This window comes from Tachysurus fulvidraco, chromosome 11 (genome assembly GCF_022655615.1).
Source record: "Tachysurus fulvidraco isolate hzauxx_2018 chromosome 11, HZAU_PFXX_2.0, whole genome shotgun sequence".
Classification (NCBI taxonomy): Eukaryota; Metazoa; Chordata; class Actinopteri; order Siluriformes; family Bagridae; genus Tachysurus; species Tachysurus fulvidraco.
In genome coordinates, this window is record NC_062528.1 from 13,356,380 (window position 1) to 13,372,282 (window position 15,903).

The window sequence follows — 15,903 nt, forward strand, 5'->3', positions numbered from 1 at the left end:
TAATCATGACATCATAGAGACATGAGCATACACGTGCAGTCCCTGTGACCGTTGGAGACCATGAAGGCGTGAAGATATTTTGCACTCTCTTTAGTCTGATAGGATCAGTCTGGAATCCTGGGATGGATTATGCAAACAGCGGTGTTTGTGAAATGATGTCAGCAAAAACAGCCAGGAGAGAGGGTGGCACCAACTAACACTACTGCCGCAGGCTACTCTAGTTACATACACTCTCACTGCCTGTTACTACACAAAAACACTCTGGAGATTTATCTTAAATGTTGAAATTTGTTCTGAAACAGTATGTTCAGCTTAACTCAGATCAGCCCAGCTCTGCTCCAAACACACCATATCATCCACCCAGTACTGTTCTGCTGATCGGTCTAGTTAGCATGCACTGTCCTGTGTATTTACTATAGATTTAGCAGCTTGCTGTGTATTTGCACTTTATATATAATTTATGATTTCCACGCTACTCCATTGTGCTGAAATAAATTTACAGTTTTTAGCTCTCAAAATTTTTACTTTGGGTAACATCTCTACACTCTGCTCAAACAGATTAGCTTCCAGATCTTTAACTTTCATGTACATATTGCCATCGGTGGCACTGGGCTTGTCATCTCAAAGCTCACTAACTAGCTGATTCAAGTCGTTGCCATTACATTGTACAGCTGCACTGTATTCAGGAACTTTACTGGCTCCACACTGAATTTAACAGCAAAATCTTAATTCTCACCCCAACACTAAACCTAACTCTGACATAAGAGAGGCACATAATCGCTAATGTTTCATTAAAACAAATGAGCTTCTGTACAAAAATGGAAAACCAATTTCACACAGGGAAGGGTGTTAAAATGACAATGGTTGTAGGAAGAGGAAATGGAGAGCTGCTGTGGGAAATGCCTGAACTGTCCCTCCACTTCCGAGCGCTCGTTTTATTAGAGGCATTGTGGTAGGTGGCGCTGCCTGTGGCAAAGAAAATAATTTTCAGAGCCAGATACTGTTTCAGAACCGCTTCAGTAGGGAACAGCTGTGTTCATTATCTACATGCCATGTTTTATCACTGAGATGCTTTGCGGTTATGAATGCTGAATGGTGATTAATATTGTAGCAAGCCTGTTTGGCATCAGTGTGAAATGACTGGACTGAATTTGCGTTTTCTGCTTTCTGGAATTGTGAGATTAATCTAAATTTGGCTTCTGTCATGTTCTCACTGCTTCATGAAACTGATTTTGAAAGATGTGACTGACCTTATAGTCAAGTGCTTTACAGGGTTTGATAATAGATTAAAAAAATATATATATGGAAAATCTGATTTACATAAAAAATGTTTAAAAAATGTAAACAAACAAACAAACAAACAAGTAAATTGATCATAACAGATTTAATTCACTTATTTGTTGATATGAACCCATTACTTAATAAACGTGATCTAACTCTTTTGGTTTTGGTTTGAATCGAGTCTAAGGCTTTGTTAGAATCGAGACTAAATCTGAAAATGATTCTTTTAAGTTTTAAGCTACAAATGTTCTCTATAAATTCAACAACACAATGTTTTTAAGCAACATCTTCAATGCATGTTCTATTTTAAAAGCACCTGGTCACAGCCCTCTAAGAAGCAGTGATGAGCAATACCACAGGATTACTCACCTATTTTAAGGTTTTCACCCATCACTGAAGTTAGAATGAGAGTAACATGTGGCAATCTGTTCAATACTCAAAATTGTCCCTTCCCTTTCCATATCCCTTTAAAATATTAGAAAACCACAAGAACACCACTAACACATAATGTATATTATTTTACCTATAGCTTACGATATGATTTACGCACTGAATCGAATTTTTACTTTTAATATTTTCCAACATGTGATTGGCAGACCACTAGTGAACTCACCCTCATAAACAATTCTACTGATGCTGGCCAACAAGGTAATAAGTAACAACTTTATGCTAAGTTTTGCAGTGAAAATACTTGTTAATGATTCACATTATAACCAGAGGGGGTGATATTCTACTCAGTAGTTCTATTCTGTGGCTGTAGGAGAACATTTTCTATGGATTTTTTCCCCATTTACGAAAAACACTTTTCCACTCATGATTTTTTACTGCAAGCTTGAAAAGTAAATTTAAGTCTTAAATTAAACACAAACTAGTAAATGATGTAATTATGTAAATGAGCTCTTTCTGATTTGGTACATTTTTATTACTTTAGCTTATATTATTTGCTCATTCTGTTCCCATATTAGGCAATCCGTACGAGCAGCCGTGTTAGTCAAGACAACAGACACCTCTATTTTCTAATTATTGCCACAGGGCCCTAACTGACAGAATTGTTTGTGCTGAGAATTTGCATATAATTTGCAACACACAACTGAGGTTTAGGTGAACCTTCTGGCCTACTAAGAGGACGTCTGATGTGTCACACAAACACTTTATTGTCAGAACACAGAGATCCACAGCTGCTTAAAATATCTTGGAGCATTAGGATGGCAGCGATGTCAGATGACAGCAATCTTGTCTGCTAAATGGAATTTGGAGATTGGACAATAAGTTCTCTTGATGCATCCAACTGACAGCACACCATTCTTGTGTTGTCTTGTCTTTTGCTAAGTGGATGGACATTTCATGGTTTTGCAAATGTCTTGCTTAGCCACAGTTTGCTGTTTTGATACTGTTAAGAAATCAATGAAAGCTGGCATTTAGTTATATGGCCTTACACTACGCACTTCCTCTGACAGCAGCTGCCCTGTTTGTTTTGACATCAACAGTTCCTGTGAAGTTGCACACAAGACACAATCTTTATATGGAAAGGAGGAAATGACCTAGTACATCTTCATTTAAAGATGTCAAGAAATGAATTCTCTCAGCGATGATACTAAAAAGGTACTAAAAAAAAGGAAGAGAAAAAGAGACGCAATCACAGCAAAGTTATGTAGGAGTATGGTGAGGTTTTTTAATGCAATTCTGTGGGTAAACATAGGCCAGCTGTATTTAGAAGAGCAGGGGCTTCTTTTTTTTAATCCATTATCTGCTCTGACAACGTGGAAGCCATTAGTCTCTAGTGTCCAGACACCAGGACGGAATGGGATGCGAGGCAGCGGGCTGCATCTTCTAATACAAAACAACAAATGACTCATGTGAAGCATTGCTGTAACGTTATCAGATGAGAAGCAGACTGCTTTCTCAACAGGAACAGTTGTATGGACATCTGTCCCAAACAGAATTAGTAGACAGACGGTGGCTCCATGGTATCCTTAATGCCTATTGTGCACACAGTTTGGTTAAGTGTTCCAATCAAATACAGATAACGTCCTGATTACAGCCCAGTCTGTTACAACGAGAATGCGCATCTAGTGGTACTTTTATATTCATAAAGTGGGAAGCATCTGTTTTATTTATGTTTATTTTCCCCCTGGAGTCAGGAGGAACTGGGAGATAATTCTGGCAGGCAGTTGGACGCACCTGCTAATGCTGGGAAACCAACCATACACCTCCATAACAGGCTATAAAGCTGCGTAATAGCGCTGCGTAATAAAGCTTCGTAAAAACTCCATATGCTTTAATATCTGTAGCAGAAGATGGAAATACTAAGGAGCTCCGTTAGAGTCCTGCACCTAATAAAGTTTAAACACACACACACACACACACACACACACACACACACACACACACACACACACGCACACACCATCGTACTTACGTATCTCCGAAGTTTTTTCTCCGGTGGTGATTTTCTCAGCCAGCCCTGGCAGATGATTTCTCCGCCGCTCATTTTTTTCCGTCTCTCCCAAATATGCCTGACCACAACAGCAGTCACTCAGACACACACACACACACTCTTATGATCAGATGATGATGATGATGCAGGTCCATTTAGGGAGAATGCAGAAGCGCGCGCACAGCGACGCGCTCCGCCGGCCCATTTAGTGACGCGAGAGCGCGCTCAGTTTGTCCGGAGAGCTCAGAGACGCGCTGACGTCCCGCCCTGACACAAAACACAGTGAAAAACAGTTGTGGACCCTCTGAGTGAAGAGGAGGAACAGTCAGGCTGGTAGACTGGTGTAGGAAGTAATCTCGCGTCTTTATCGTCCACACCATACCCGGAGTATCTGTGGGCGCAGCAACAGTCCCGACTAACAACAGACGCCTCGCAGTGAAATCACTCCAACTCCGAGCCAGATGATTATTGTTTTCTGGCGAATCACAGCCACAAAGAGGCGTGGTCACCAAAACAAGGGCGGGGATTAGGAGATTAAACGGTACTGGGAATGGGCGTGGCTTCCTGCAGCTATGGCAACCAAAACCCAGAACTCACTGTATTTATTTCCAGGTAACTTTTTGCTAATCACAATGAAACCTTACCAAAGGCTACGTCAAAGGTCATATAGTTTTACTCGCCGTAGCAGTTCAAATAGAGCTGTTTATGTCAGTGTGTTTGCTTGCTTCTTTGTTTAGAAGAAAATATATTAAGTAAAAAATAATAATAAATAACTATTCTTTTCTCCAGAAAAATAGAGTAGTCTAATGCGGCTACTAGCTACCAAAACACAAGCTGAGCTAGACCGGTACTGCCTACTAACATTATTAACAATTACCTCTGCTACTGTTACATGATAGACAGATTGATATTTTAGAAATGAACACAATTATAAGACAAACATCAGTCTAATCAGTTAATAAGGAAGCTGAAAAACAACTCATCTGGCAACAGAGATGGTTTACTAGTTTGACCAGCTCAGCCTTGGCAGCTGATCACTATGAGACCAGACTAACCTCTTCAGCAGGAAGAAACCTCTTGAAAATTGGTGCAAAATATTTATTCGTAACCTATTATGACACTGAACATGTTAAACATAACATGCAATTTCAGGATGACTAGCATCGCATTGTAATAATGGCAATGAAATCATCACAATTAAGAGGAGACTGTAATTTATAACACATAGAATAATATAAATAAATAAAAATAAATCAAGGGAAATGTATTCACTGACCATCAGGTACTTAGTTGTACTTTGTTGGCATATACACCTGTTGCTATCCATCTATCAATCAATCATTTGGGATGAATTGGACCTATCTGAGGCATAGCACTGAAGGTGAAGTGAACAGTTGTTGCATGTGTTCAATAAACAAAAAATAACAAGCTAACAGCATCCTGTGGTCAGAAATTGACCTAATTAAATAACAGAGGATGATTAAGGATGATTTAAACCTGTGAGGTTGATTAACAGGGTCTGTGTAGGGGAAAAATAAAAAATTGCTAAGCAGGATAGGTTTAAACAACAAAGGGATTACAATCCATAACTACAAAATGTGCCTATATGGTAGGTTTACCTTTTGGTCCAATTGGTATTTAAATTCTATTGTAATAACTAATAAACAAACCAGTCTCAAAAATCAGCTGTACATTACAAAACGGTGCCATCTAGTGGTGAGCAAATGTAAATCAACCCTATTCTTAGCATACTGTAAGTGTAAATAATGACCACAAAATGATTTCAATCTGAATTATTCATTCACTGTTTGCTATTGCGGTTAAATTTGTTCTTTGAAACCGACATACTATGTTATTAAGCAAAGCTATGTAAGTTCTGATCATGGGGCAAACCGCACACTGCATGTTAATTTGATCTTGTTTATATTCTTCCAGATGAAAAATATGTTATGCCCTTTTATGAATCCCAATACAATAAAATGCAATTAAATGACTTCATGAAAGAATCAATGTTTTAAACTGTAACTATGACTTGTATTCATAAGAGCTTGACTACAAATTCCAATGAACTGTCAAAAAGCCTTTTAGCTACAGCATATACAAATCGTTGAGGCTCATACAGTACTTGGCAAAGCGAGATGATCTGTACACATTTGCAAGTGCTTTGCATGTCGATTGCACACTGCTGAATTACGAAAGAGGCTTTGGGATCAAGATCTTAACTCACTCACTCATTTTCCCATGTTTTCTACTTTCTATTTTTCATAATAATTTTTACAGCATAAGGTATTTATGGTATGGAGGAAGAATTTGTCAAAGTATTCTCATTAAAATAAATGACCACAATTTTTAATGTAATCTGGAATAATTTACTGTCTCTTGCCATCAGTTTCTGTGCACTGAAGAGTGATTCTCTGTGCTAAGACATATGAAACAATACCATATCTTTTCAATCTGTTTATTGTAATTTCACACCAGGCTGCTTTACAGAACACAGGAGTGTGAAAACCTTGCGAAAGGAATAGTGTCCTTGATGTTGTCGATTCCTAAAACACACTGCAAGTACCTCTCGAAGCCCATTCCAAAACCACCATGAGGCACTGAACCAAACTCTCTCAGCTGAAGATACCTGTAAAAAAGTAGGAGGCAGATGGAGGGGATTTAACTTTTGTTTAGCTGGAACCCACTGAGCTCTAAAACAGGATTGGAAAAAAATGACGACCCTACCATGCATACGTGTCGTCTAATCCAGCCCTAAAGTACCAAGATTACAGATTCAGGATTACACAGAGTAACTTTTACAGACTTAGATAAGAACATTGCAAATAATGAAGGGCTAGAAGGATGATGCAACCAACATATAGTCAAGTCCAGAATTACTGACACCCTTCAAAAGAATGGGTAAAAATCATGGTGTGAAAAATATTACACAAGTCAAATGATTTCCTCAAATGAATTACCTTTCCTCTAACAAACGTGACATAACTCATAAGGAGTTGTTGTCCAATTAAGCAAATAGTATTTTCAAAAGAAGTGTTTTACAGTATATTTACATAACTTAAAAAAAATCCAAACTTTAAGATCAATATATACCAAACTGCAGCTGTTTTTATCAGTTCGAAATTAGAGCACCAATAATTCTGCAATTGTTCTGAGTCCCATCAAGATAAACGCATAAGCAGAGTGAAAACGGTTCACTTACTTTTCTAGCCGAGTCCTTAGCAGCTCTAGTCTTTCCTCTCTGAGAGAACCACCACACAGCTCCCCCACACCGGGCACCAAGAGATCTACTGCAGCTGCCTGGCAAAAACAAAATCATCAACCATTCAGTAAATGAAAAAATTAAGACGCCCAACAAAATGAAGCGAACCACCCACTGAAAATAATAAATAAATAAATAAATAAATAAATAAATAAATAAATAAATAAATAAATAATCTGTTCTCTGAGTCTCAGTCTTAGATACTTTGATCGATGAAGGGTATTTTTCAAAAACAAATTTATTTACTATGTTTGTGATGCATTGCAAAGTCAATATACTGAATAATTGGCACCTTTGGTAAAGATGGTTTGGGGAAACAAAGGCTATGTAAAAATGGGTTGTGGTAAATTAGCTCAAGCTTACAATGAAAACATGGAAGAGATGTAGCATTTAATTAAAGTGCATTTATTACGTTCTCCAATAAATTTAAAAAAAAAAAAAAAACACATCACAATTATTTGTAGCTCTAGATGTTATTGAGTACAAATCACAAAAAGCAAGTCGACATTTTTATTTATCTGTTAAGTTCTCCTGAGTGTTTTGGAGCAGTTACAGTACTGTGTAGTGAACAAGATGACTCAAGAGTCAGACATGCCAAGAATCAAACAAAGACTTATGATAGTCTCCAAATCTATAAGTAGAGGCCACCTCCATGTCAACACACTATTTTGGAAAGGTGCCAGAAGAAAACTATACTATAGCAGTGTGGATTAGGTTCTTTTCTGTAGAACAGTCCTTCCATTTAAGCAAAGTTTTGTCTTATCTGACCAAGGAACCTGGTTCTGGTCAAAGATTCTTAAGTGTCTAACATAATCCCACCCAACCCCACCCCCACCACCCGAAAGAAAACGATGCAAATAGGAGAATGTACATAGAGATAGTCTATGTTAATGAGGTGTCTCACATTTATTACTCACTAATAACTAGATCATCAAGCATTATAGCAGCAGACTCAGTGCTTATGTTGAGAGATACAATACATGCAGGGGCACAATAATCCATTTTTTTTTTAAAGAAATAGAATTGATAATATTAATCAATATTATATAAATTATATTTTAAGAAATCTAATTGATAAGATTTTTTTTTATGTTCTGACAATAACTATACTTTGTTTGAAAGTTAGATTTCTCTATTTTTTTTTTTTTTAGTAGTTAAAGAGTAAGCTAATTAAACACACAGTATTGTTTTTCATAGACAGTTTCCCCAACACATCATTAATAAGGTGCCAATAGTTCTGGAGCTTGGTTCACTACAAGCAATCCTGCCATACAGGGATTGCCAGGAATGAGATTCACTTCACTCCACTCAATGAAACTATGCCAGATACAAATACTGTGTAACTCATGACAGCTGGAAAAGAAACTTGTCTGACAGTTTCAGTTTCTGTTCCTAAAACAATTTGGATTTGTCAAAATCAACTGCCTGTCATGATTTCCATGACTTAAAAAAAAAACCCTGTGAAAATTGTGTGTGTGTGTGTGTGTGTGTGTGTGTGTGTGTGTATCAGGGGACAATCCTAAGATTTTAATCAGAGTCAACTTATGCTCTACTTATGTTAGCCAACATGAACACACAAGCTCTGAGGTTATTCTTACTGTGTGCTGGGGCTGGTCCTGATTGTCTCTGGCGTAGAAAGGCTTTAGCTCATATGGATAATCTGTCACAAAGACTGGGACATTTCCACAATGCTGCACGATGTACTTCTCATGCTCTGTTTGAAGATCACAGCCCCACTATTGGTGAGTCGAGAGAATAAGAAAAACAAATATACTCTCCATCAGGAATATAGGAAAGATATAATCATAAGTATTTTTGAGTTGGTCTAATTTTACTTGCCTCTGGCTTGAAGGTAAATTGCTCTGAGCTACGGTTCAGAATGTCAATCGCCTCTGTGTAGGAAATGCTACAAAACACAATGAAATTCTATAATGAAGATTTATTATTATTCATCAAAAATAACTAATACTTTCTGTACATTGACAGATTTAATGTGGCACATATCAATATAACAGATATACATCTGTCCAATATGAAAACAAGCATTAAACCCATCTCAAAGAAGATAACTCCCTGGGATTAAAAATGATGCTGTAATGTAGTTAAGAATAAAACCAGAAATCCTTGCACCCCTTAAGAACACACTTTATCTGTCTGCTACTGACATTGCTGTGACTTTACTCTACCCTGTGTATTAATCTGTGTATTAATATACAGAGGGAACCTGGAGACTATCCCAGGAGATCCAGGTCACAATCGCACACTTATTGACCCACTACAAACAATTTAGAGATGCCAATCAGCCTACATCAGTCTTTGGACTGGGGAGGAAACCCCTGAGCAACACACAACTATGGAGGTGCTAAAAAAAAATGTGCACAAAATAACAAAAATGTACTAAATACCAATACCAAGTTAAAGGAGTGGTGAAAGTCAGTACCCTCATTTTCCACATCCTTGCACACACTCGGGAGCCTGTGTCATGATGCACACATTTCCACATGAACTTTAGTTTTGTTTGTTGTTTTTTTTTATAGGGGATTGCATGAGAAAATGGCAAAACACATATTTATTCATAAGCCATGTTTATACATCAGGCCACCGGTGACCCTGAGTAAAGATGTACAGTACAATGACAAATGTGTTACTACACCAAGATAAGCATCTACAACAGTAGATACTACTTCTGCTTACAGACCCATGAAATGATGATCTTGCATGGCTTTGAAGGCCATCACAGCCAAGTATAAAGTATTTAGATCTGGAATTTTGTAAACTCTGCTTCAATACAGAGTTAAAAACAAAAAATTGGTCAGAACTTTGATTAGAACAGAGTGTCAGCAATAGCACATAACACCAAAATGAAGTTTATGACTAGAAAAGAATATACATACACATTAAAGTTTCTTTTCATCATAAGGTCCACTTGTTCCTGAAAACAAGACCATGGCTTTGGTGAGCTCATATTTGAAAATATAAACATATTTTCAATATATACATGTGTGTTAAGTTTTAAAGATCTACCATATTTCCTGGTGAGACGTATTTGTGAAATAATTCCACATCCTCTGCACAGTGAGAGAGGAGATTCTCTGTGGTTGTCTTGAACAAACCCTCCATAACCTGAGAAACAGACGTAATATTAAAACACACAACACATACACTCTACAGGACCGTGTGTTTAAACTCAAATCATAGACCGTCATTCTGCATTTGCAAGAAACGCTCAAAATGCAAGTAAAACAATCACTTAGGACACCCCCCCCCCCCCCCAAAAAAAAAAAAAACAGTTGTAGAAGGATACCAAATTCCAAATGCAAAAAAATGCACCAAAATACCCTGCTAAATAAGATGCCAAGTAGTCTTCAGTAGGCCTTAGACATGTAGCCATGTGTAATGGTGTAGTTTATTCAGTAGGTCAGTAGCTCACCTTCATGAGGTCATTCAGTGACTCAGTGAAAGCGAGTTCTGCCTCCACCATGTAAAACTCAGCCAAGTGTCTCCTGGTCTGGGAATTCTCTGCTCGAAATGTTGGGCCAAATGTGTAAACAGCAGGAAAAGCCCTTCAGAAGGCAACAGTAAATTGAACAAAAACAAGGAAGACTTAAAAACTTTTTTTGGACAGACAGACAGATATATAGATATTTTATAAATTATATGTGTGCACATCCTTTTATAAATGGCTATATGGCAGTGTTCAGAATCAGCCAATCATCAAGCTCATTTGAATAGTAATAATAACACCTGTCTCCAACTGAAGTGACGACATGTTCGGGTTTATAATAAAAGTCTCTTTCTCTACGTGAAGCAAAATAAAAAATGAATAAATACAAAACTCAAAGGAGAGTTCAAGGTTAATAGTGCTTACCCTGCCATCACTTCCAGATGCAGCTGTCCTGAGACAGTTAGATAGGCGGGCACGGAGAAAAAATGGTGATTTTCCTTATCCAAATTCCATTCATTACCTGCAGGCTTTCAGGACAGAAATATTCACCAATAAGGAATAGGAAAGCTGAAGTTATAGCTTATATAAAGAACAGATATATCTGCCAGTAAAATTGGCTGCATTTTGTTCTCAGCGTAACTTTAGGCATTTAAGGCAGCCCTTCACATTCTGAATCGTTTCTTGAAGGAAATTGGACCATTCATCAAGAAGGACAGGTTCATTGTTGTGTTGGACAGATGGAGCAAAAGAAAAAGACATCCAGGGACTTAATTCATATAGAAGCTGAGAGCTGATCAAGGATCAGAATTCTCTGCTATTTAAAAAGACCTTCACATGATCTTCAGACAGACAGATCAGACCATCCTGCCTACTAATTCTGATCAAATGCCAAGAATCTTATTGCATCAGTTTAAAGTCAGTGCTTGTAAGCATTAAGGCATTGGGAAGAGAAAAATATGGTGTTTCAGGCTTGATGTAAAGTAAAGAAATAAAAGATGTAGACTTGATTGACACAGAATAAAATGTCATTTTCTTACATTGTCAATGTGTGCGACTATCTTTGTGAGTTTTAGTACTTTTTTGCTGCCTATTTTAAATGTTTTAAAATATTTATTTAAGTGTAAATAATAATATTCAAATCTTTCTTTAAACATTTACATGTGAGACTAAACAACAGAATTATTCAGTTCCATAGAGATGTTTGCTACACACAGCTCACTGTCCCACTAATCTCCCAGTTAGTTGTTACCACAAACTTATACAGCAGTCAAAGTAATAGTACAGTGGTGCTATTTGGTGAAACCCAGGGCCACCAAGTTGCCACTGCTGAGCCCTTAAACCACAATTGTATAAAGTAAATAAATGTAAGTTGCTCTGGATAAGGGCATCTGCCAAATGCTGTAACTGCTAATTAACAGTTGATGCCCATAACACTGTAATGTCAATCCTTTAAAAAAAAACAAAAAACAGGACACACCAGGATGTGGAAATAATATGAAATTTAGTGCTAATTATGTTTATTATTAATATAATAATAGCTAATAGTGCTTATTATTATTAAAATTAATTAATAAAATGCTAATTAGATTTATTATAAAAGCTATTCATTTCATTAAACTGAAAGCAGTTGCTGTAATGAATAAATGATGGACATGTGATTTGAGCTCACATCCTTTCGACGAGTAGCAGAATGTCTTAACCACTGAGCTTCCAAATCTCTGCTAAACTATAAACAGGGATTATCAGCCAATTACCTGTAAACATTCTTTGCATTATATAACAGTTGTGACACTGTTACTAAGTTATACTTCTCATAGAAAGTAAACTTACAGTATATTACTGTACCTATCGCTTGTTTTTTCTCCTGCATGTATAAGGCATGATGTATTTGCAGAACTAATGAGATAAGTTTTGGTGTAGACATTGTGGTATGGAGGGACTAATATCATGATAATTTAAGTAAATAAACACCAGCTATTAACTAGCAACAAATGCATTATGAGACTTACTTCCACCTGAAAGAGTTCTCCTGCTCCTTCACAGTCATTTGACGTAATCACCGGGGTATGAATTTGCAGGTAGTTGTTATCCTACAATGATATGCACTCATCAGACCCTTTCAGAATAAACATAAGCTGAAATTTGTAAAGAGACAAATGAAACCTTACCCTGAAGTAAGCGTGAATGGCAGCAGTTGCCTGGCTGCGTATTCTGAGCAATGAACTGAAGGCATTTGTTCGGCACCTCAGGTGAGGAAACTGTCTGATGTACTCCAGGGAATGGTGGCCCTTGATCTTAAGTGGAAAGTCCTGAAAATTATAAAGGAGGTGTTATTTTTCACCTTAAGTGTTGTCTTGCTAGCACAAAGATTTATGCCAAAGATTTATGACCCAAAGATTTATGCATTGTACTGGTAAATATTCCAAAATTAGAAAGAAAAAAAAAAGAAACCAATTTTTACCACAGGATTACATTCTCCAACCACATCAATGCGATCTGCTTGTAATTCCACGCTTTGTTTTTTGCTAGGACTCTTTTCCAAGCTTCCTATAACATCGACAGCGCAGCCAAAGGTGAGGTCTCTTAATGGAGAAAAAAACATATAAACAGATCATCAATAAATAGTTCCTTTTGTGTAAAACTACTTCATATTTTGAGTTTGATTTTAGCTATAATATTAATATTCATATTAAAATATATAGTCATATTGTACCTACTGAGGTAGAAACATCACCTGGTGTTGAGGTCTGAACTCGCTACTACTTGCAGTGGTTGCAAAGAACTTCCATCACTCACATGCAGAAAGATATTGTGTTTTTGTGATCGAACAGAGCGTACCCAACCCTGAGAAATAACATTACCCAGTGCACGTTATGATCAAAATAACGACCGGCTTATCAATAATAATCATTAGTGGTTCTCAAAATGTGGTCCAGGGATCCACAGGGTTCTTGAAGGAACTCTTATTTTTTATCACCACTCACCATTTTAAAGTTATTAATGCATAATTATTAGGGTCTTATAGTGATTAGGTTTTTTTTGACTGGTTTCTTGAATCAAATGCATTTAATCCTATAAATAATGTCACTCTGATGTATCAGCTGAAGTACATAGATTGAACTTAATGTTGGATTCTAATCATCAGAAACAATGATTGGTTCGTAAAAAGTACATTAGAGTTAAAAGGATCCCTCGAGTCCATAAGTTTGACAAACCCTGATCATCATGATGACAGATCCAGCAGGTTCAGACCATACCTGTACTTTGATGATGGAGCCTGTCTCTAGGCTGTTGAGGGCATCACGTACCCTGATTCTCTTTGCTGTGCTGCAGTAAAGCCGTTTAGTCAGAATGACATAACCACAGAGCCGTGATGTGACCAGTGATCTCCACAGTAACGTGACTGCCATCATAGCAGAGGAGAAGCACGTGGGCAAATCTGTACATAAAAATACAGTCTCCTTGAATGTTATGACTTCCTGAGATCTATTCGACTTCCTAGTCAGGCTCCATCCGATTGGTTGGATGCAGCCACGTGGTATAGATTAGCCAATCACACTGTGCTAGAGCTGCTGGGAAATGTATTAAAGTGTACATACAGATTATTTCCCAACGGGAGTCAAATATATTGAAGATGTTAACGATCTGCAGTTTATGTTCAATTTACATAGCGCCTTTCCAAGGTCTAATGACCCCCTCACACACACACACACACACACACACACGCACACGCACGCACACGCGCACACACACACACACGCACACGCACGCACACACACACACACACACACACACACACACACACACACACACATTATTCAGTCACAACAACAGTCATATACCATAGTGAATTATCATGTACAGCATTGTGACAAACGTAGTAACTTACAATTATCCCATTTATTATACAACTGGGCAATTAATGGTTAATGGTTATTAATGTTCAGCTTGGAAAAAATAATACTTCAGTGACTTTAAATGTGGCATGTTGTTGATTCTGGGTGGGCTGATTTCAGGTCACCTTTACACTGAATGGCAAAAGAAAAGAAAAGAAAACCCAGTGAGCAGCAGTTGTGTGGGTGGAAACACCTGGTTGATGAGAGAGGTCAGTGGAGAATTGAGCCAAGAGTTGCTACATTGGGATCAGGCTCACCATAACAAGACAGCTGAAGACCAGGAAAAAGACCCATTGACAATTTTTTCCCATCTTTAACTGTCCAGTTTCAGTGCGCACTGTCATCATATATTTAAATTTACATCCTATATCAGATGTCCTTATGCAGAGTGACATACAGCACTGTCTGATTTACCCATTCTCCTCTGGACTTCCTTGACTATGAGGTGTTTCTGAACACAGAACTGCCTTCACTGTCTGTCATATGATAAGTCCTTGTGAGAGAGTTACTACTATAAAATGTAAATAGTGGACTTACAACCTTGCACTACTGTTAGAGCTGATGTTGTAGAAAAATCCTCTGACCAATCATATTTAAAAGTTCAACAGCATTGTGGCATTAAAGGTTATTCGGGCAATAAATGCATTCTCTAAAAACCTTTTCTGGCAATTTCCCCAGTACACCAGTCTTGTTTTGTTTTTTGTTTTTTTGGCCCTGTGGCCATTTAACTTGCTGATATTTATTTAAGCCTAACAGCATTACTGGAGTCAGCACAATGTTCTGGCTGTGTTTATAACATCATTATCAGATGAAGGGTGAATTAGATAAATGCAGCATTAGCCAGTGTTTATGACATTCAAACACTCTGCTTTCTTGTGAAGCAGATCATTTGGCTACAATCAGACTGAAGCCTTATATGAACAGAATAAGTGCCCCTATGACTCTTCATCCCTGCAGATCTGCCACCTGATATCTACATTAAATCCATGTTTATGAAACACCCTGTGGCAATAAGCAAGAGCACACAAGGTGCCACAAGGTGGCGCACTAGCTCCACATCAGCTACATCCTTCCCGACACTGCATCAACCTCCGACAGATTAATTTAATGACTTATTTATCAACTCAGCATCTTTTACCAATGTTTTATTAATGTAAGTACAGTGTCTCCACAGGCCTGATCTTACCACTTTCAGCCAGTGCTGTTCTTTCAGCTATCTTGCTTTTTTTTCATTAGCAGATCACTGACATTCTGCATCAGGATTATTTATTGGTAATGGTCCATGACATGATGGCAAGCCCGACTGGAATTTTTCAGCAGCATGTATATAGCCTAGACACAGCTCACAGTCCTTTTTTTTTTTTTTTTTTACGGCAGTCTAATATAACGTTCTGTCTTATAATGCATGAATGTTAGTGAAGCATGGTGTCAAGTGGGTCTGATATGCTTTCAGTTTTTATTAATTACAACCAATGTTTTGTGCTTTGAGTGACTTTGTATTGACCAACTTTACTTCAATTTTATAATGAATTTTTAACAGATATTCTTTATGTTTATTGCACAATTATGTCTACATCTAATC

At 37.4% G+C, this 15,903-nt stretch overlaps 2 protein-coding genes across 5 annotated transcripts in view; both read right to left on the minus strand.

The window, feature by feature from the left end:
* The window catches only part of gab2 (GRB2-associated binding protein 2), a 47,209-nt gene extending 43,012 nt beyond the window's left edge, over positions 1-4,197 (minus strand). For both annotated transcript variants that reach the window (XM_047820552.1, XM_027147679.2), the window contains exon 1: positions 3,701-4,197. Coding sequence is in view for 1 of the 2 variants with exons in the window: in XM_027147679.2 (XP_027003480.2) it covers positions 3,701-3,772 (72 nt within the window). In the remaining variant the exon portion in view is untranslated. The remainder of the gene's footprint in view (positions 1-3,700) is intronic.
* Positions 4,198-6,162: 1,965 nt separating this feature from the next.
* Positions 6,163-14,024, minus strand: nars2 (asparaginyl-tRNA synthetase 2, mitochondrial). 3 transcript variants are annotated; one of them, XM_027145827.2, is made up of 14 exons: positions 13,683-14,024; positions 13,160-13,269; positions 12,887-13,007; positions 12,594-12,734; positions 12,435-12,515; positions 10,849-10,952; positions 10,411-10,543; positions 10,005-10,103; positions 9,875-9,912; positions 8,820-8,886; positions 8,579-8,716; positions 6,921-7,018; positions 6,446-6,472; positions 6,163-6,347 (listed from the first exon to the last, which is right to left on the minus strand). In XM_027145827.2, the coding sequence occupies exons 1-14, from the start codon at positions 13,836-13,838 to the stop codon at positions 6,203-6,205; spliced, it is 1,458 nt and encodes a 485-aa protein (XP_027001628.2). In that variant the 5' UTR covers positions 13,839-14,024; the 3' UTR covers positions 6,163-6,202. The 3 variants fall into 3 exon arrangements, with proteins under 3 accessions (XP_027001628.2, XP_027001636.2, XP_047676976.1); XM_027145835.2 differs by lacking the exon at positions 13,683-14,024 and having other exon boundaries at positions 13,143-13,269; XM_047821020.1 differs by lacking the exons at positions 13,160-13,269; positions 13,683-14,024 and adding an exon at positions 13,139-13,153.
* Between the last annotated feature and the right edge of the window lie 1,879 nt (positions 14,025-15,903).

What these genes read in the sequence shown, in the direction of transcription:
- nars2 (XM_027145827.2), bottom strand. Translation starts at nt 13,838, where the DNA reads ATGATGGCAGTCACGTTACTGTGGAGATCACTGGTCACATCACGGCTC. An exon ending in AGGACCAGCCCCAGCACACA is followed by an intron (nt 7,019 to 8,578) that starts GTAAGAATAACC and finishes TGTTTTTGCCAG; the next exon opens with GCAGCTGCAGTAGATCTCTT. An exon ending in CTAAGGACTCGGCTAGAAAA is followed by an intron (nt 6,473 to 6,920) that starts GTAAGTGAACCG and finishes TTGGTACTTTAG; the next exon opens with GGCTGGATTAGACGACACGT.